At 35.4% G+C, this 22,399-nt stretch overlaps 1 protein-coding gene across 6 annotated transcripts in view; it reads left to right on the top strand.

Moving 5' to 3' along the window:
• Positions 1 to 22,399, top strand: part of TBC1D32 (TBC1 domain family member 32) — a 201,245-nt gene that overhangs the window by 123,334 nt on the left and 55,512 nt on the right. For all 6 annotated transcript variants that reach the window (XM_078054793.1, XM_036118997.2, XM_078054794.1 and 3 more), the window contains 3 exons: positions 6,595 to 6,717; positions 7,764 to 7,872; positions 8,610 to 8,703. In XM_078054793.1, the coding sequence (XP_077910919.1) occupies positions 6,595 to 6,717; positions 7,764 to 7,872; positions 8,610 to 8,703 (326 nt within the window). The remainder of the gene's footprint in view (positions 1 to 6,594; positions 6,718 to 7,763; positions 7,873 to 8,609; positions 8,704 to 22,399) is intronic.

The raw sequence follows: 22,399 nt of genomic DNA on the forward strand, positions 1-22,399 counted from the left end.
GACAGTAGAAGAAAAGCTCTCCGTTTTTCCCCATTGAGGATAATAATAGCTGTGGGTCTTTCATACGTGGCTTTTATGATGTTGAGGTATTTTCCCTCTAAACCGACTTTGTTGAGTGTTTTACCAAGAATGAATTGTGTATCTTGTCAGATGATTTTTCTGCATCTATTGAGAAGATCATATGGTTCTTTTATTACTGTGGTGTATCATGTTGATTGATTTGCAAATATTGAGTCACCACTGCAGCCCAGGAATAAATCCCACTTGGTCGTGGTGAATAATCCTTTTAATGTACTGTTAGATTCTATTTGCTAGTATCTTGTTGAGAATTTTTGCATCCATGTTCATCAGGAATATTGGCCTATAATTCTTTTTAGTGGGGTCTTTATCTAATTTTGGAATCAAGGTAATGCTGTTCTCATAGAATGAGTTTTGAAGTTTTCCTTCCATTTCTACTTTTTGGAACAGTTTGAGAAGAATAGATATTAACTCTTCTTTCTTTTTTTTTTTTTAAGATTTATTTATTTTAGAGAGAGTGTGCACCCACAGTCGGGAGGGGCAAAGGGAGAGGGAGAGAAAGAATTTCAAGCAGACTCCCCACTGAGTGTAAAGCCCAACATGGGGCTCAATCTCACGACCCTGAGATCATGATCTGAGCTGAAACCAAGAGTCAGACACTCAACTGACTGAGCCACCCAGTTACCCCATTGTTAGCTCTTATTTAAATGTCTGGTAAAATTACCCTGGGGAGCCACCTGGTCATGGACTTTTGTTTGTTGGTAGATTTTTTATTACTGATTCAATTTCTTTGCTCGTTATGGGTCTGTTCAAATTTTCTATCTCTTCCTGTTTCAGTTTTGGTAACTTGTATGTTTATAGGAATTTGTCCATTTCTTCCAGATTGCCCAATTTCTTGACATGTAATTTTTCATAATATTCTCTTAATAATTGTATTTCTTTGGTGTTGTGATTTCTCCTCTTTCATTTGTGATTTTATCTATTCGGTTTTTTTTTCTTTTCTTTTTGATAAGTCTGGCTAGAGGTTTATCAATTTTATTATTTCTTTTGAAGAACCACCTCTTAATTTCATTGTTCTCTTCTGTTTTTTGTTTGTTTCTATATTGTTTATTCCTGTTCTAATCTTCATTATTTCCCTTCTTATGCTGGCTTTAGGCTTTATTTGCTGTTCCTTTTCTAGCTCCTTTAGGTGTAATGTTAGGTTGTGTATTTGAGACTCTCTTGCTTCTTGAGGTAGAACTATATTGATATATACTTCCCTCTTAGGTCTGCCTTTGCTGTATCCCAAAGGTTCTGGACTATCGTGTTTTCATTTTCATGTATTTTTTATTTCTTCTTTAATTTCCTGGTTAATCCATTCATTCTTTGGTAGGATGTTCTTTAACTCCATGTATTTGTGGTTTTTCCAAATTTTTTCTTGTGGTTGACTTCAAGTTTTATAGCCTTGTGTTCAGAAAAGATGCATTATATGATCTCAATCTTTTTTTCTAGTTAAGGCCTGATTTGTGACTCTGTATGTGATCTATTTTAGAGAATGTTCCATGTGCACTGGAAAAAAATGTGTATTCTGTTGCTTTAGGATGAAATGTTGTGAATATGTCTATTAAGTCCATCTGGTCCAGTGTGTCATTCAAAGCCGTTGTTTGCTTGTTGATTTTCTGCTTAGATGATCTATCCATTACTGCAAGTGGGGTGTTAAAGTCCCCTACTATTACTGTATTATTATCTGTGAGTTTCTTTATGTTTGTTATTAATTGATTCATATATTTGGGTGCTCCCAAGTTGGGAGCTGTAAATAGTTACAGTTGTTAGATCTTCTTGTTTGATAGACCCCTTTATTATGATATAGTGCCCTTCTTCATCTCTTGTTACAGTCTTTGGTTTAAAAATCTAGTTTGTCTGATATAATTATGGCTACTCTGACTTTCTTTTGATGTCCATTAGTGTGATAGATAGTTCTCCATCCCCTCACTTTCAATCTGGAGGTGTCTTTAGCTCTAAAATGAGTCTCCTGTAGGCAGCATGCAGATGGATCTTGTTTTTTTGTTTTTTTTTTAATCCATTCTGATATGCTGTGTCTTTTGATGGGAGCATTTATTACATTTACATTCAGAGTAATTATTGATAGATATGCATTTAGTGCCATTGTATTGCCTGTAAAGTCATTGTTTCTGGAGATTTTCTCTGTTCCTTTCTGGCCTTTGTTGCTTTCGGTTTTTCTTTCCCTCTCAAAGAATTCCCTTCAATATTTCTTGCAGGGCTGGTTTTGTGTTCACGAGCTCCTTTAGTTTTTGCTTGTCTGGGAAACTGTGTCTCTCCTTTAATTCTGAATGACAGCCTTGCTGGATAAAATATTCTTTGCTGCAGATTTTTCCCATTCAGCAAACTGAATATATCATGCCACTTTCTTCTGGCTTGCCAGGTTTCTGTGGAGTGATCTGCTGTAACCTGCTCTGTCTTCCCTTGTAGGTTAGGGATTTCTTTTCCCTTGCTGCTTTCAGGATTCTTTCCTTATCTATGTATTTTGCAATTTTGCTACGATATATCTTGGTGTTGGCAGGCTTTTGTTGATTTTGGTTGGAGTTGTTTATGCCTCCTTGATTTGGATGTCTGTTTCTTTCCCCAGATAGGGTAGTTTTCAGCTATAATTTGCTCAAATAAACCTTCTGCCCCTTTTTCCTTCTCTTGTTCTTCTAGGGCTCCTATGATATGTATGTTATTATGCATTATGGAGCCACTGAGTTCCCTAAGTCTGTATTTGTGATCCAATATTTTTCTTTACCTCTTCTTTTCAGGTTCATTATTTTCCATAATTCTATCTTCTATATCACTTATTCATTCTTCTGCTTCTTCCATCCTTGTGTTCATTACATGCAGTCTGTTGCATATTGGTTATAGCATTTTTTATTTCAGCCTGACTAGTTTTTAGGTCTTTTATCTTTGTGGTAAGGGTCTGTCTGGTTTCTTCTGTGCTTTCCTCAAGTCCAGCTAGTATCCTTATGATTGTTGTTTTAAATTCTGGTTCAGGCATATTGCTTATATCTGTTTTGATTAGCTCCCTGCCCATGACCTCTTCTTGTTCTTTCTTTTGGGATGAATTCCTCCATCTTGGCATTTTGTCTATGTCTGTCTTTTGTGTGTTAGGAAAGCTGTTCCTGGTCCTAATTTCACTAGAGCTGAAGCTTTGCAGCGCTCTATGATCAGTAGACCTGGTGCATGCAAGGCTTTATGCTGGTCTTCTGGGGGAGGGCCCTGCTGCTGCTCTGGCTCTCTATCACACTTGCCTTATTAAAAAGGCACTTGCAGAGCACAGGGGCAGGGTGTGGTGTAAGCTGCTCAAGCCTCCACTGTGTGTACTGTGCCTCTTGCTAAAGTCCTTCTGTGCTGATAGGAGGGGTGAAAATGGTGTCAGCCTGCTCTTGTTCATGGACAGAGGAGTTCACACCCATCACTGTTCAGGAAGCCCTCACAGAAGAACAAACAATCTCCCCTCTGGTGTCCCTGGCTTCCGTGAGATTCCTGCCTTCACCCTGTCTGTGTCCAAGCCATCTGCCCACCGATGGCCTAGTGCTCTTGTGTTTTATCAGAGGCTTGCGGCTGGGTTTTAAAACTCCAAATTTTCGGGACCTGGCACTGATCCTCTGGGGGAGGGTCTCACCGAGCTGTGGCTAGTACCAGTTTGTCCCAGAAAAGCAGTTGCATGATAGTGCAGGAGTTTGGAGTTTATGGTAAAGTGTGGCAAAAAGCCCACATCCAGATGAGCTGCCCTCAGCAGACATCTCTGCTCATATGGTAATGACCAGGGCAGCTCAATATCACCTGCGGCTGTTTTGTCTCCTGATAGACAGTGCCACCTCTCCCAAATGCACTCCAAGAAGGGGAACTTTCTTCCATCATGACCCAGGGGATCCTCAGAGCATGCCATCAGCTCCGGGGCCTCTGCCCTCCTTCTCTACAAGAGCACTGCTATGCCCCCCAGGTTTATCCTGGCAGTGGTGTGGACTTCTAAGACTTCAGAAGCTGCACTGTTTATAAAAACTTGGGATAATCAGCCCCTCTTTTTTTTTTTTTTTAAATTTTTTATTGTTATGTTAATCCCCATACATTACATCATTAGTTTTAGATTAATCAGCCCCTCTTATTTTTGCACTCAGTGTTTTGAGGAAGTGTTTTTGTGTAATCCCCTGTGTGCTTTCTCTCAGCCTCTCTCTTTTTTTTCTCTCTCTCATCTCTCCGTGATCAGGGCTCCCTCCTCTCTGCAGCAACCACAATTCTTTTCTTCCCCAAATCACATCACCACACCTCCTACTTCCATAATGTGGCCTCTTTTCTCCTTCTAGTTGTGCAGTCTGTTCTTTCAGTCCTCAGATCAATTTCCTGGGTGTTCAGAATGATTTGATAATTATCTAGCTGTGTTCAAGGGATGAGGGAAGCATAACGTCTTCCTACTACTCCACGATTTTAACTCCTCTTGCCATTTTTGACTCTTAAAGGCATCTGCCAAACATTTTTTCTCTCTATGGATGCTATTGAATAGGTAAAGCATGTAATTGCACCAAAATTCAAAAACTATAAAAGACATTCAGTGAGGAGTATGTTCCTCTCCAGTCACTCAGATCTCCTCCCCATCCCCAAAGCTAACAATTCTTACCAGTTGTTTTGTCCTTGGAGAGAGATTCTGTATAAAATTTAACATATATGTATTTAGGGGCACCTAGGTGACTCAGTCAGTTAAGCGTCTGACTCTTGATTTTGGCTCAGGTCCATCTCAGGGTCATGGGATCGAGCCACACATCAGGCTCCACACTTAAGATTCTCTCTCTCTCCCTCTCCCCTTGCCCTTCCCCCTGCTTGTGTGCACATGCTCTCTTTCCCTCTCTCAAAATAAATAAATCTTTTTAAAATAACCCCAAAAACAAAACAAAAAAGACTCAAATATATATTTATGTATATTCAAATGCTTTTCCATTTTTGTTCAAAGGCTACTGCTATATACAATGCTTTGTGCCTCTCCTTTTTCACTTAACATACTTTGGAGATAATTCTTTATCTAAACATATATAGCTGCTTTGTTCTAATTTCTGCATAGTATACCACTATAAAATCTACTCCAAACATTTGAACTTCATTCTATGAGTCGACACTTAAAATTTTTTATTTACTCTTATGACCACTCAGCAATAAATGTTCTTATAAGTATGACTTTATGCTCATGTTTGACTATAACTCTAAGATAAATCAGGAAATGAGTGATCAGAAGGTTAGTTTCTTCTTGGATCTGCTGATTCCTCAAATGCCGCCTTTCAGAGAAATTGTCCCTAACCACTCAATCTACCATAGCCCCTGCTGTTACCTTCACATTATCTTTTTTATATACTTTTTTATCATAGAATTTTTAAACATATAAAAAGTAGAAAGAGCAATAATATAATGAAAGTTCACGTACCTTGTTTTTATCAATTATCAGTATTTTCCAATCTTGTTTTAGCTCTCACTCCCATACATATTTTTTCTTAAGTACCTTAAAGCAAATTCCAGATATGCCACTTTACCTATGAACAGTTCAGTATGTATCTCTAACATATAAGACCTGTTTATAAAAAAAAAAAAGCATTACCACTTTGTCATTGTTACAGCTAACTTAACACCATTTTCTTGATCTCCTCTAGTACCTATCCCATATTTTCCTGTGTGACTCAAAAATGCACTTTACAGTTTTTGCTTGAATCACAGTCAGAACAAAATCTTCACATTTGCTTTTAATTTGTAAGTTACCTTATCTGGTTTTCATATTTTTTCCCCAGAAGAAATAATATATAATGATGTGTGGGATTTTCCAAATTCTTAATTTGGTTGACTCTTTCCTCCTTGTGTCATCTTTTAATATATTTCTCTGATTTTTGTATTTCCTGTAAACTGATAGTGTAATGTATAGTAATTGTTGGTTAGTTTCAGGTTCAGTTTTCTTGGCAAGAATATTTCATAGATTGTGCGGTGTACGTCCTCTTGTATCACAATGAGATCCACATGATTTCCACTTATCTTTCTTTTAGCAATGTTGAGAGACAGGTGGAAATCGTGCATGTTTAGAGAGAGATCAGTGTGTTTTGGTATTCTCAGCTTTATTTGACTATTATAAAGTCAGCCATTGACATTTCACCTAGTGAACATTTCCTGGATTGGTAGCAAAATGATTCTGTCATTCCTTATGTAATTAATTGTTGATAAAAAGTGGTGGTAATTTGCAGTTTTTATGGATTTGCTAATGTTCCCTATATAATTTTTAAATTAGTTGTGAGAACTTACTAGTCCTAGATTTAGATAATTTTTTTAGAAAAACTGGATTAGAAATTGCCCATTCTAATGGTCTAATGGTCTTTAAATAATATTCCAAAGAGAAAAACTTTTGAAGTCTATTACTAATCAAAATTATTACAAATGTATTTGAAGTAACTGTGATCTTTCTCATAAAATTTGTATTTCCATGTGTAGGTATTACTTTGAGACACCAAGAAAGTTTCTAAACTTTTAGAATATATTTTATAAAATCTGTTTTTGTTGTTCCTGTTTATATAGGTTATTAAGTGTGGTATGCTGTGATCTAGACACTCTTCTCCTACTAGAGGCTCAGTATCAAGTATCTGAAACGTTGCTAAATGCTCAAGAAGAAAATATCTTAGAGACCTCTGAAAGCCACAGGTAAAAACAAAAGCAAAACTGTTAAGACAATATTATTAACAATAGTTTTCTTTACAGATGCTCTGTTAAGACAGTAATTTTGTGTGTATAGTTTCATGTTTTTCCCCTATCTGAATTCAGCAGATTTGAATAACAGAATAAAAAGCAATTAAAATATAAATGTCACCATTAGAAAGATTGTGATAGATGTTCGTGGGGAAGGCTTGAACAGTACTGCTTTCTGAGTTTTTTGTTTAATTTAGCTTTTTTTTTTTTTTGACCTGATTTTATTGATAGTTCCATGAAGTTGTATCACCTTTAAATTCAGGCTGCATGTGTAAGATGAGTCATTAAACAAAATGTTTGATTTCGTGTCCCTTGTAGTAACTCTTTACTCCATTCTCTTAATTATGTTAATTCATATTCATAAGCTCTGTTTATTGCAAAATGAGGTTATGGTAATATCTTGATGATTTTTTTCTACTACACTTGTCATTACTTCAATTTGGCTGACATTTATTGAATACACATTCAATATCTGGTATTGTTTTCATCTCAGTAATTAAAAAAAAATTGTGCTTCCATTCTAGCTGGGATTTAGAAGAATATAGAAGACCAGGCACATTACTGGATTCTCTAGATTTGATATAGAAGGATGGTATTAACAGCTGCAGGAAGTGTGGAACCTGCTCAAAAGCAACATTTAGATTTTGAATTTAAGGTGCTGAGTCTAGAACCTAAGGGAACCTTTACTAAAAATGTGAAAAAGTCATTGTGGAAATAATGTAGGTCTTAATTCCATTTCTTTAAATGCAGTAACATTTGACAAGAAAATATTATTTCATAATATTTATCTGATTATATCAATTATATCTCCATCAGTTCTTTGCTTTCTGACAAAAAAAGCTGTAAGATAAAGTGAATTTAGCCCTTTTTAAGTGATACATTGTTAATCATTTTCCAGACTTTTTTATAGAAAATTTTCTTTTTTCTTTACATTCCACTGTTGGTTCTGGAATTAAATCATATTCAATTAAGATAACAAAATTGGTATGTTTATTTTTCAGGGATTTCATAATCGATGGCTTATCGGTAGAGAGGAATCATGTTCTTGTTAGAATAAATTTTATTGGTGGTCCCATGGAACGTATTTTGCCCCCAAGGGTATTGGAGAAGGTGAGTAGGGTAAAGAGGAATATTTGTCAATAGAAAAGCTGTAGGATACAAATAAACACTTTAAAATGAAAATAGCATTCTTTGTGACAGAGGGGTCATAAGTGCTAGTTTGTGTTGCAGAGTAGGCTATAGTTTCATTAAAAAGTTGCCATTTTTCTGTGTCTATGATGTTTACTTTCAATGTCTTTGTTTTTCATGATACCTAATTTTTATTAGATGAAGATATTTTTTTGTATTTAATTAGCAATATTGAGTACTTTCATCAATATTCATAGACATTGGCTTTTCCTTGAAGGGCTTTTTTTTTTTTTTTTTTAAAGTACATTTTTGCTTTGTCAGTCTGGGAAAGATGAGATAGAAATGATTGACAATACAAGATAAACAGTTTGGTTTTTTGAATTTGTTTCCTATTTCAATATAGGAAATACAGGTTTCTTTTGAAGACTATAATTTCTCTTTCATGGAAAAAAAAATAGTAAGGCTACCATTATCAGTCCTAGTTGCTAGAACAAGTTACCATATATTTGTCTTCAGGGCTTGTGTAATGTCATTTCTATTACATTTCATTTTAGTTATTATCCTTTGGAGTATTGAATTGTAATTGTTAAATAGGTTTTGGTTAGTTAGGTTACAACTCTAGTATCTATGAACAAAAGCCAGTTTAAATTAGTATTTCAGAAAGTCTTAAAATTCAATATTTTATATTACTTCCTGAAGTCATTTGTCTTCTTTATTAGGGTGATGATCCATATCCTTGGCCAATGTTTTCATCATATCCTTTACCTAACTGCTATCTTTCAGAAGTTACAAGAAATGCTGATCTAAAACAAGGTAAGATATTTACCATCAACTGCCATGTTATTTTAGTGCTTTTGTGGTTATAATTTGAAAAAAGATAAAGTAGTATTATGGGAGATTAATACTATTTTTTATTCAGCTTGTGTATATAGATACATTTATGCCTATTTCTTTGTAAATTTCTTACTAAATTATTTGTATGATATTGAATAATTCTTATCAGAACCTTTTTGTTTTAAAAAAAGGAGTTATGATTTTTGATGAATTCTAGATACATAGGACGTTATTCAGCAGAGTAATATTTTTTAGTATCTGCATGCCATACATAAGTTCTGGGTCCTCAAGATTTGAAATATAAATATAATGTAAATTATATAAATATAATAAAAGTTCAGACGAGTTCATGAACTTTTGGAGACTACATACAAGTAATTAGATAATTGTATGGTAGTGCAGTGTGATAGGAACTAGTCAAATGTGTAGCCTGCTAGCATAGCATATATGCAGGACACCCTTCCAAAGAAAATCAAAGTTTAAAGCAAGGCACGAAATATGTGTTTTTGGGTAATATAAGAGCATTTTTGACAAAGGAAAACAGCAGAGAGGCTTGAAAGGAGCAAATTATATTCAGAGAACTGTGAGTAGTTCAGGATGTCTGAGATTTGGTATGTGAGGGCAAGAGAGACCAGAAGTAAGACAACTGGTATGCCAAGGTCAGCCGTAAGACCAGTGTAGCTCAAGACTTTATTGTGAGAGCAATGAAAATTCAAACCGTTCTTAGATTAGAGAATTCTAAGATGAAATATGAAGATATATGATCAAACTACTCACTAATTTGAGAAGTTAAATCTTTTATCAGTGTGATCTTCTTTAATACTATTGAAGTTGTACTGGAAAAAAATAGGTATAAGATTCATTTAACATAGGTTAAGATTTTATGGAGTGATTGTTGAGAAAATGTTTGTGTGAGACTTCATGTATCTTTCACTTTTTCCTACATTTACTTGCTTTGAAACAATTATAAGAAGCCATCAATTGATATGTATTGTTTTTATTTCTATCCAGTGTTTGAGATATACATTATATTTCTCACAGTTGCATAGAAACAAAAATTGTGCTTTGTTTTTTTATTTCGATCTACTTAGGGGTTAGGGAAAGAGAAAGGGAGCTTTTTAAGTTTTTTTTTTTTAAGATTTTTAAGATTTTATTTGTTTAAGTGAGAGAGAGCGCAAGAGAGAGAGCATGAAAAAAAAAAAAAGAGAGAGAGAGCATGAGCAGGGGAAGGGGCAGAAGGAGAGGGAGAAGTAGACCCCCTGCTGAGCAGGGATTCCCAATGTGGGGCTCAATCCCAGGACCCCAGGATCATGACCTGAACCAAAGGTAGACACTTAACCGACTGAGCCACCCAGTTGCCCCTAAAGTTAATATTTGTCTTTATAATGCACTAAAAATTTTGCCTTTGTTTTCCTCTTGTGCAACCTAATCTATTGCTTTCAGAGATGTGTGAGTGATAGGAAGTATTTTTCAAGAAAAAACTCTTGAGAGAATACCATTTTGAACACTTTACCCCACTGACTCACATCTTTCAGTGAACCCAAGCCTTTCTCAATCTGTTACTCTCATGCTTTCCTGTTCCTACTTTCATTCTTCTTAATGCCTTTATATTTTGTCATTGTTGTTGTAGGTTTCATCATTTATTTGCCCCCTCATTCCTTTATTTAACGTTTTTCTCAAGTGCTAATTATCAGGTGCTTCACTAGGCATTGGAGATGAAATGATATATTAAGACATGATTCATTCTTGGTACCCCAGCCCTTTTCCTGATCCTTTCCTTGTTATAATAAAGCATTGTTGTCTTTGCTGAGTTTCACTTGGAAATTAATATTAATTTTTTGAACAACAAATTCATTCATTATCAGTTTTATTATGTGACTGTCATATTTGATTATTTGGTTCTTCAAAATAGTTCGATTAAAAAAATGTGCCTTATTTTTTAAACAGAACAAGGCAGACAGAAATTAGAAAAATAAGGTTAAATGGACACTTCCTGAAAAGAAAAGCTACCAATTCCTAGGAATTGGTTTACAGAGGAATATAATTTTATTCCTGCTCTACTCTTGTGAGTGATTTAGAAAAGGGAGTAATAATAGCATCTCTGTCTAGCCAGAAGATAACTGCAGAATGGTTATTAACTGTAAGTGGGCCCATCATACTGCCGGGCAGTCATACATGGTGTCCCCAGGTCCGTATTCTCCTAGATGATCATTTTAAAATCTTCTCTCATCAAACCTTCACTCCATCCCTGTCCATCCTATCTGATGATGTAATTTTGTTTTCTAGGTTACTGAGGAGATAGAAACAGAAAAAAATCTTTCATGTGCTCCTGATAAACACCAACTCACTTAGCTGAATCTATTCTAATTTTGGATTTTTGTTACTATGAATAAACTGCCAATGTTACTGAGAAAGGCTGGCTGCTACATTCCATCTTCTTCTCAAAGATAATGCTTCTAACAGTTCTCCCTTTTTCCTTTATTGCTGTTTTTGGGGGGAGTTGTGGATGGGTCTCCATTGTGGCTCTTTGTGAACCGACAAACATGCTGTTAATTCTTCCATATTTAAAATATCTTCTTTTGAACCCACTTTTAAATTTCTGTCCTTTTTTTCTTGCAAAATTCTTTGAAGGAGTTGTCTAATCTTGGTATTCCAGTAACTCCTTCCATTTTCTCCTGAACCCACAAAGCTAAAGAGGCTTTCACCCCTACCATTACACTGTGATTAGATCTACTGTGTAGATCAGTCCTCATCCTACTAGATTTAACATTATTATTTAACATGTTCACTCCCTCCCTTTCTTTTGAAACACTTTCTTCACTTGGCTTCTAGAAAATGCATGATGGGATTTTCATCCTGTGTTTCTGGCAAGTTCTTTTGTCTCCTTTGATCTTTCACTTCCCTCTAACCTCCAAGCTTTGGAGTGCCCCAGGGCTCAGTTCTTAAGTCACCTGTTTTTCTAGCTGTACTTAGTCATGGGGAACATCTCATCTCATGACTAAAATCCTGTCCAGTATGCTGATGGCTGTCAGATTTATATCTCTAACCTCCGTCTCTCCCCTCAACTCTGCATTCATATCTAACTGCCTACTTTTGACACCTTTGCTAGAGGGTTAATAAGCACACCACATCTAACAAGTCTGACATAAACTTCTCATACTTCCTCAAAATCTATTCCTTTGGTTTTGTTACTCATTTCAGAAATGGCAACTTTTGCTTCCAGTTCTTTAGGCAATAAACCTGAAGGCATTCTTTGACTTCTCTTTGTCTTCATACCCACATCTAATCTGTCAGCAAATGCTCTTGACTCTGCTTATCTGAAATCCCTTTCTTGCATGACAGCCCTCCTGTCTCACCTCTATTATTGCAGTAATCTGCCAAGTAGTCAGTGTGTTCTCAACACAGCAACCAGAGTAATGCTGTTGAAATGTTCATTGCATCCCGCTATTCCTTAATTGAAACCCTCCAATGGCTTCCCATCGCTAACAAGGCCCAGTACATTTGTGGCTTCATTCCTGTCAATGCTGTTTTACTTTAGTACCATTTCAAACCTCTTTAATTCCACATTTCCCCACCATAGTGGACAACAACTTCTGTTGTCTTTCTCTTTGTCCCTAAAACACAAGTGTTTGACTAAGACATTATTCTCAATTTAATAGCAGTACCTAATACTTCCTCCTAATAATAGTGGTTCTAGTTTTGTTAAGCAGGAGAGAATGATCCAGGCACCAGTGGATAATCCAGAATGTACATCACAGAGACATCTCTGTGAACTCAGTGAGAAAAATGGAGCCAATGAATTTCTAACACCTATAAAGCTAAATTGAAAGTATGTTTCTGGTTAAATACAGTTCAATAAACTAAACATTGTACAATTTTAAATATACTGTCTTTAAGCTTATAATACTTTAAAACATAGCTATTTTGAAGGCAGGAGTTCTTATACGTTCCATTTTGCTTTTTTTATTTGAAAATAATGATTCATTGATTCTTTTTTTTTTTTTTTTAATTTTATTTATTTATTTGAGACAGAGAGAATGAGAGAGAGAGAGCACATGAGAGGGGTGAGGGTCATAGGGAGAAGCAGGCTCCCTGCCGAGCAGGGAGCCCGATGCGGGACTCGATCCAGGGACTCCAGGATCATGACCTGAGCTGAAGGCAGTCGCTTAACCAACTGAGCCACCCAGGCGCCCTCATTGATTCTGATAGGTGTTATTTTAGTTGTCATTTGTGCTGCAAAATTTTGGGATATAATTTCATTGTTGTGGGGGGAAAAAAATCAACTTTGGTTGTGCGCACATGGTGACATCCTCTATTTGTCTCCCAGCTTCTACATTTATCCTCCTTGCTACAGTTAGCATCTCTCATCTGTTAAATTGCCTCTTGTTAGCTCATTGGCATTAGTGTTAGCTATTAAATAATTTATCTTCATCTGTAAATAAGAATCTTGAGACATCATCTGGTTCAGTTATTTTTCTTTGTGCACCATTTTAGGGTCACCATACTAAAATGTAAAAGCCCTTTAAAAGCTAGTGATTAGTATTATCTATTTGTGTACGTATATATGTACATTATGTGTATACATATATAAGCATGTGCAGGTATATATGTACATGCGCACGTGTGTATGTATCACAGGTGTGTGATATATAAATAATCTTACACACATGAAAAAATTCTCTTCCATGTGGTAGAAATAACTTGGAATATTACCTTTCTGTTACCCTAGAGTTTAGATAAATTGGAAGAAGGTTGTGAGTGCAGTAACTTACTATTACTTACCTGTGCAGCAGAGAAAAAGGAAAGGGGAGTGGGAGAAAGGAGAGTCGTGCTGTGGTTAAAAGCCAGTACGGGTTAGTGTGTTCAGGAGCTGTTAAAGTGAACTACTGGAGATTGACTCATAATGTCTTTTCTATATGAAACAGATCATGGGATAAACAAAACAAAACAGATTGCTTTGTCTTCCTAAGCTAAACTTAGATCTCCCAGGAGTTATTGTTATACCCCTGATCGGCCAGTCTGCTCTACTCCATTCCATGTTGGTGTGTCCAGGATGGGACTTCCTTCCCTAAAGAGGAACAGAAATCCAGTACTTTCATACTGAGAAATAAAAATGGCGCGAGGGATTAAATAGCATGCTCTGGTTATTGGAAGCATTAGAGAGATATCTGAAGGTGAGAAATTTGCTGTTCCTTCCTTTCTAGCATCCTATATTCAATTTATTTTTAAATTACTTTTATAATGTTTATTCAGGCTGAATTATAAAATAATCAGCAATCTAGATTACATCTGTACTCTATATACCTTATTACGGTGGAATGCCTGTCTTTATCAGGAGACCATTTGGATCTGTATTCACTCAGCTGGGGCTGGTATCTTCAAAGTAGAGAGTGAGTTTTTTGTGTCATGGCTTGTATGTTTCTCGTACTCCTGACAGGGCCATCCGAGCAGTAAAAGCACAGCACTGACTCCCAGGGCCACTGGCAGCAGGGCCACGTGGCATTGTTTTTCTTTGAGCTTAGAAATTCAGATGGCTACTCATTGAAAACCTCAAATATATTAGTGACTCCTAATGCAAGTGAACTTCTGCATGTTCCTTGCAAGTCCACCATGTCACTCTTTACCCATATATCCTTCCAAAGGCCCTTCCTTAAAAAACAAAAAACGAAACAAAACAAGAAAGAGTTTACCTCCTTTGGGCTTTCTAATAAGTAAACAGTAACAGCTAATGGGAGCCAGCTGTATAAACAAATGTGTCACTTTCCCATTCTTCTCTCTCCCTTGCCCTTGACTTCATCTCATGGCCTTTCTCTCTATAGTAATTGACCTACATACTCTGCATAACCCTGTGGGTCTTGTTTTGTTTTGTTAAAAACAGCTTTATTGAAATGTAATTAATGTACTATATAATTCACCCATTTAAAGCATGCAATTCAGTGATTTTTTAGTATATTAATAGATATGTACAACCATCACCACAAACAACTTTAGAACATCTCACCACCTCGTTTTCACCACCAGTATTCCCTCTTCCCCCACTTCTCTCACCCAGCCCTAAGCAACCACTAATCTACTTTCTGTCTCTGGAGATTTCTCTAGTTTGGACTTTTCATATGAATGGAATAGTGTAGTATGTGGTATTTCATGACTGACATTTTTCCTTAGCATAATGTTTTCAAGGTTCGTCTCTAAGGTTCGTTCACGTTGTAGTATGGATTAGTACTTCATTCCTTTTTATAATTAAATAACAGTCCATTATGTGCAAATACCACAGTTTGTTTATATATTTATATCTGCTGATGGACACTTGGATTGTTTCCACCTTTTAGCTATTAGAAATAATGCTGCGGTAAACATTCATGTGCAAATTTCTGCGTGAATATATGTTTTTATTTCTCTAGAATATATACCTAGAAGTAGAATTGCTGAGTTATATGGTAATTCTATGTTTAATAGTTTGAGGAACTGGCTCACTATTTTCTAAAGCAGCTGCGCCATTTTACCTTTTCACCAACAGTATTATGAGATTCTCATTTCTCCACATCATCATCATCATCATCATGTGTTGTGATCTGGCCGTCCTAGTGGGTGTGAAGTGCAGTTTCATTGTGGTTTTGATTTGCATGTCCCTGATGACTAATAATGTTGAGCATCTCTTCATGTTATATATCTTTCTTAGAGAAATGACTGTTCACATCCTTTGCCTATTTTTTAAATTATTTGTCTTTTTATTATTGAGTTGTAAGAGTTCTTTATATATTCTAGATATAAATTCCTTATGGGATATATGATTGGGGAACTTCTTTCATACATACATACATACATACATTAAGTTTACGCCTCTGGGCCTTTGCTCTTGATGTTTCCTTTTCCTGGAGTACTACCTCCTCCTCTTTACACAGGTAGTTCCTTCTTAACCTTTTATGCTGAATCTGAATGTTACTTCTTCAGAGAATTTATCTCCACCTTATCTAACACATACTTCTTCCCTTCTGGCTTGCTATCTGTGGATTCCACTATTAGCACTGTACCTTACTATGAGTTTATGTATTTGTTCACTATCAGCTGCCCTAGAGTGTAACTTCCATGAGACAAAAATGTTGCCTGCCTTAGGTAGTAGACAACAATAAATGTCTATTGAATTAATGGATGAATTAACATTGAATTTCTTTTCTATTTTTCCTGTCATCAAACACTATCTTCCAAATCTTTGTCAGTGGACGTTGGGAATTCCTTTCAGGTTAATATGTAAATTGAGAAGTTTTTACTCAAACCTAGAATGATCTCTTATCTCACTCATTTTTTTTTTAAGATTTTATTTATTTGACAGAGAGAGACACAGCAAGAGAGGGAACACAAGCAAGGGGAATGGGACAGGGAGAAGCAAGCTTCCCACCGAGCAGGGAGCCCGATGCGGGGCTCAATCCCAGGACCCCGGGATCATGACCTGAGCTGAAGGCAGACGCTTAATGACTGAGCCACCCAGGCGCCCCTATCTCACTCATTTTTTTAGAGCATCAATAGCTTTGCAGTTAGAAAGCCCCTTGAGCTAGACTTCTGTATATGTCATTCATGAAGTAGACACCTTTATTATAGTTATTTTATAATTTACAAAGTGGTACCTTATGTTTTTATAGCACATAAAAGGTATACACTGTTAGCATTACATCTCATTTTTTCCACAATTGAAAAAAATAACCAAAAAAATGTACAGCCTTTATTCTGTGATTACTTCAAATTTAATCTTTTGTAGTTTCAGTATCTTAACTTTACTGCTTCCTCTGCTGCATTTTTACTTATCTGATAGGAAATTGATTTTCTGCCTGGCAAAACATTCTCTTTCAAATACTATATAAAAGAGTAAGTTCCTTGGTGATAATCATTCCCTTTAATGGAATGCACCACATAATGTTAAAATCTTTATAGTCTGATTGCTCAGATATTTTTAATTGGATATTCTTAGATGACATTATTCCTATATGAGAAAACAGGTCATTTTTAAAGTTCATAATATGTGAGATATAACTATCTCACTGTAGTATCCCCCCCCCCCAACATGAAGTAGTTTTTCTCTCTTCAAATTAATAAGAAAAGGAGGGAGGACATCATATAAAATTGAAGTGAATTCTAATTAAAATTTACTTTTTAGTTTGTACATTTTCAGCTCTGAATGAATTCAGTATAAAATATATGTTGAAATTAGGTTCCACGTACTGATCAAATGTATGTTAGGACCATTCCTAGGTGAGAAACTTGAATCTAAGCCACTGTATTAAATCTATATTATTTGCATAGATTTGGTTCTTTATAAAAGCATAAACAAAAATGCAAACCATTGGCAATGTTTAATAATATGTTTGGGGGTAGAGAAGGCTTTTTGATAGGTATCATATATAAATTTATTTTGAACATTTTGTAATTGCAGACTACTATTTATAAAATAATCTTTGCGATGTATTTTGTTCAATAGAAAGAAACAAATATTAATAGAGAAAGTTTCTAAATTAGAGCTGGAACTGAAGAACAAGAGTACTATAGTCTCTGTCTCTGGAGTTAGGCATTGTGCAGTGAATGAGAAATAAAGTTGATGGGTTTTGTAGTTACATTCTTAATGCCTGCATATTTTATCCTAGCTCTCAAGACATGCTGGTATTTTAAATCGTTTGCATTAAAAGATATTACAATTTAGCCTTTTCAACTACAAATACTGTAATTTTGTCATTGGAACAATGTTCTTATTTTAACAAGACCATTCTCATTAATCTATATTGATTTTGTTTAATAAATTTTGTGTCCGTACTGGGTTTAATTCTTTATTCACTGATGCTACTTCTTGCTGACACTTTGATAATTTTTGTCTTTTCAGACATTAAGTCCATGCCCATGTCCTTGATGAATTATTTTTGTCTTTTTAAATTTACAAATGGGATAACAATCCATTATGTAATCCTAATAGTATAGATCAAAATTGGAATACTACCTACGTAATATGTAGAAGTAAACTTTTCAAGAGGAAAAAAAGGGAGAATGAAATGAACTGTAACAGCAACTACATTTTAATAAAAGAAGGAAAGTTACCCAACTAACAAGTTGAGTAGACCAGATTATTTCATTGTTAGTCTGATAGATTATGTAAGATTTAGGATAACCATTCCTTCTCCAGTCAACTGAGAACAGAATGCCATAGGAAAACTATGTAAGAGTACTTTGAAAATAGTAAGGCATTACATAAAATAGAGTACAACATAATGATGGATATTGTTTGTTCTGATTTTAAAAGCTTTTGAACTATGTCTTGTACATATAGTCAGTCTATAAATATTTTTAGTGATGAATTCTCTCTTTTATCAACTAGTTATTTAGGCCTTTATTTCAAATCAGACATTTTATTCTTTTTTCTTATTGTTTCTAACCTTGCAATTAAGATTTATTTTCTGCAGGTAAAGGTAAATGACTTTTATTTGACATCATTCTGGTAACTGAGGGGACTGGGAGTATGAGATTATGGTTTCTTTTCAATGTAGGAAATCTTGAGATGCAGCTGTTGAGATACTTAGCTTATAAATCAGAGTAAGTATTTACTTTTGAATAATAAAACTTGTTATTTTCATGTACTTACTACTTGATGCTGGAAACATACATATCTATAGCAACCAGGGAAAACAGATCACCTGTTAGTTTAAGTGCAGATGATAAGGGAAAACGAATTCCTCGTTTCTTGAAATGTGACTCATTTCTTTTATAGTAAATGATTATCACATATTTAATTTTATTTTATTATTATTATTTTTAAAGATTTTATTTATTTGACAGAGAGACACAGCGAGAGAGGGAACACAAGCAGGGGGAGTGGGAGAGGGAGAAGCAGGCTTCCCGCAGAGCAGGGAGCCCGATGCGGGGCTTGATCCCAGGACCCCGGGATCATGACCCAAGCCGAAGGCAGGTACTTAACGACTGAGCCACCCAGGCGCCCCGATTGTCACATATTTTAAAAAAGGAAAAGTGATATAATTCCACAGTGAGGAATAACTGTGTAAAATATAGATGTCATGTGTTAAGAGCCCATGCAGTTCAAATAAAATGAAAATGTGTAATGAATTTAGATACTCCCAAATTTAGAGATGTACAGAGAACTAATATACAGAATTTGGGCATATTTTCAGTTGCTTCTCAGAGACTGCTCCAGAGTCTTCCCTTGTTTATTATAATAAAAGTAAACTGAAGTGACTGTGTTAAACTACATGGAAGAGGACAAGCAGAAATACAAATGGAAAGGAACTATTACACAATTAAGGTTCAGGATAAGACAAAGGTGACTATCTAAATTAAACCTAGGAATCTGTTGCTAGTTAGTTTATGAAATCTTCCATTTATTTTGTTTCTTTTGCAGAATCTGTTATGATAATCTGTGTAAAGTGGGCATTCACAATTGCATTTAGGAAAGAAGTACTAAAAGTTTTCCGTGTAAATAGTAGGTTTTCTCTGCACTTATATTGAGCTTATATTTTTTCCTCCCTTTGAAACTGAGGTTCCTTTTATATTGTCCATAGTAATCTTATAATCAATATAGCATTTCTATGTAATAATCTTTTGAGAAAAAAATTATACAGTATCCTCAAGTATGAAAAGATTATAGTGCTCACCATAACAAAGAATTTCAGTTTAGATATGAACTATAATTGGTGAACATGAAACTTGATGTCCCCCGCTTTTTTTTTCCATTTTCCTCAATTAAGGAATGAGTTTAAAAAAGATTTTTTACTTTCTCTTCCAACTTTGCATTGTCTGTAAATCATAGTGGTCTGAAGGAGCAAAGAGAAGAAGAGCATATACTTACTAGACACACCAAACCGCTCTTGGGAAAACAAAACAGTAGATGAACATGGTAACTTCATAACTAGATGTATAATTAATACACTGAAACTAAACTATGATATGGTACTTTCTCTAAAAATAATACTGTAGGGTAAGAAGTATATAAAAACAATTGAATAAAAAATGTGAGTTAAGAAAGAAATTGTGTTCAGTGTGTAGAATATAAACCTGGATTCTTCCTGGTGAAATAGATCAACTGTTTTCTCATTTAACCCTAAGAAGTGAATATTTATTTCATTACAGGAGACTGGATTGCACAGAGAAAGGAGCCAGAACCTCATAAGAAGATATAACAATGAGGATTTTAAAAATTTATACTTTAAAACACTTTATTATAAAATTGTGACTAGGGTTCTTTTCATGTGAATCAATTTATACATGCCCATACTTTTAATTAAAGTTTATTGAGTTCTTATATAGACTTTATACCAAATTAGGAACTATAATTGCTCATATTTTAGAGGCACTAATATGCTTAGAAGCTTTTATTCACTGTCACTTTCAATTATACCCCACATTTACGCACACATATATGTATGTATAATCAATTTTTTATATCAACAGAATACATCCATTTTAAGAAGAGTTTGAATTTTGACATGTCTGCGCACACATAAGCACCACCATAATCAAATATATAACATTTTTATGACCCCACAAAAGTTCCCTTTGTCCCTTGCAATCGACTGCTCTCTATTCCCAGCCTCAGGCAATTACTGATTCCCCCCCCCGCCCCCCCCACTATAGATTAGGATTTCTCAACCTCCGTACTCTTAATATTTTGGGCTGGGTAATTGCTTGTTGCCAGAGGGTCTGGTTCTGTGCCTTGTAGGATTTTTAGCAGCATCCCTGGTCTCCACCCACTAGATGCCAGTAGAACTCTTTCTGTACTCCCCACTCCTAGGTATGACAATCAGAAATGTCTGTAAAGACTGCTGAAGTAACTTCTGGAGAGCAAAACAAAGTCTGCTTGAGAATAGCTACCAAAGATTAGTTTTTCCTATACTAGCGGTTCATACAAATAGAATCATATAGGATACTTTGTGCCTGGTTTCTTTCTCTCAGCATAATGGTTTTGAGATGCATCCAGTTTGTTATGTGTACCATTTGCTATCTCTTTTTACTGAATGGGGTTCTAGTATGGATAAAGTATAATTTGGTTAAATTGTACCAAAACATTTGGTTTTGTTCACATTTTCTTTAAATACTTAAAAATAGCTGCTTTAAAATCTTTGCTAATCATATCACTCTAGTCCTTTCTGGATCTATTAGTTGATTTATCTACCGGTTGTGAGCCACATTTTTCCCCTTTCTCATGTCAGTGATTTTATTGAGTATCAGACATCATTCGTTCACATCATTCATTCACACACATTCATTCATTTTGTTTTTCTTTAAATAGTAATGGACATTTTTTAGAGTGCTGTCAAGTTATTCATGGATCAGTTTGATCCTTCAAGGCTCTCATTTTTTGGTTATGTTGGGTGTAGAGTTGCCTTTATTGCAAACTTAACTCTATTACTAAGGTACCTTTATGGACTATCCTGGTAGTTACAGGACTCTTCACTCTGGAACTTGGACATCAGCTAGCGCTAAGTATATTCTGCGAATTGTTCATTTTACAAGCTCCCAACTGTTTTTTTGCCCAACCTTGTGGAGTTTCATTCTTCATTTGCATTGCTGATTATTTTGCAATCAGCTTGACAAAGGCTTACACAGATTTCTGTAGTTCTTTGCTCTGCTCTTCCTCTTCAGTATTATGATCCCAAATTTTTTTAGCCTCCTCAGTCTCTGCAATTTGACTTCTGTCCCTTCAACTCTGCAAGACCTCCATAGCATCCCCATCCTGCATAGTGATCTTGAAATTTCCTTCAAGATAAAAGGCCAGTTGTAAAGCTCACCACATTAGTTTCCCTTTTCTCAGGCAAAACAGTCCTGTACTGCCTGTTGCCCAACGTTTGGAAACCACTGTTTGTTATATTTTATTCAGTTTTCAGGTTGTTTACAGCAGGACAGCAAGTCTATTCCTAGTACCTCCATCATGGCCAGAAGCAAAACTCTGGGTTTTAATTCTTTTGTGTTACTATGAACATAGAAATTTTGGGAAAACATCAGATTCATATTTGCTCTACTCGCATAGTTACTAATACAGAGTTATTATATTCCTGTAGTACCATTCCTGTGATTCCATTTCCTCTTGCCTCATTTTCTATGTCCAAGAGCCTTTGCTGGTCTAACACCATTGGCCTTTCTCTGTCCTTGCCCACTTATTCGGCACAAAGGTAGGAAGAATGTTTGGTAGGGAAACTTGGGAGAAGGTTGGAAAATCTTGGATTAGCCTACTTGTGTAAGGTGTACTTTCATGTTAGCCTATCTTTAGGTTATATTGGTACATTTTAGTTAGCAGAGGCTTTTGGTTGTCTATCATTGTCTGTGATTGAATAGGTTAGTTTAATTCAGGGAAGACATTTGGGAGTTCATATGGCAGCAGATCTAAGTAACGGTGTCTACTTTAGCTGTTTCAGTACTAACATAGATTTCTTGGACTCCATTTATCTACTCCTATCTACTACTCTGTTAGTCCCAGATTTGGAGGGGGAAATAAAAGAATCATTGTTCCCCTCAAACCTAAATATCACAGATATACGATTACTTCTTTCCCAAGAACAAACTACCTAAAGCCTAGTAAGAATCACTAGTGGCATATGATTGCAAAGACAAATGTAGCTTTTCATCTCTGTTTCTTCCTCTATATCATCTTTTCTATCCATGTATAACCTTTTCAGTTAACATTATATCA

This window comes from Halichoerus grypus, chromosome 9, assembly GCF_964656455.1.
Source record: "Halichoerus grypus chromosome 9, mHalGry1.hap1.1, whole genome shotgun sequence".
NCBI lineage: Eukaryota > Metazoa > Chordata > Mammalia > Carnivora > Phocidae > Halichoerus > Halichoerus grypus.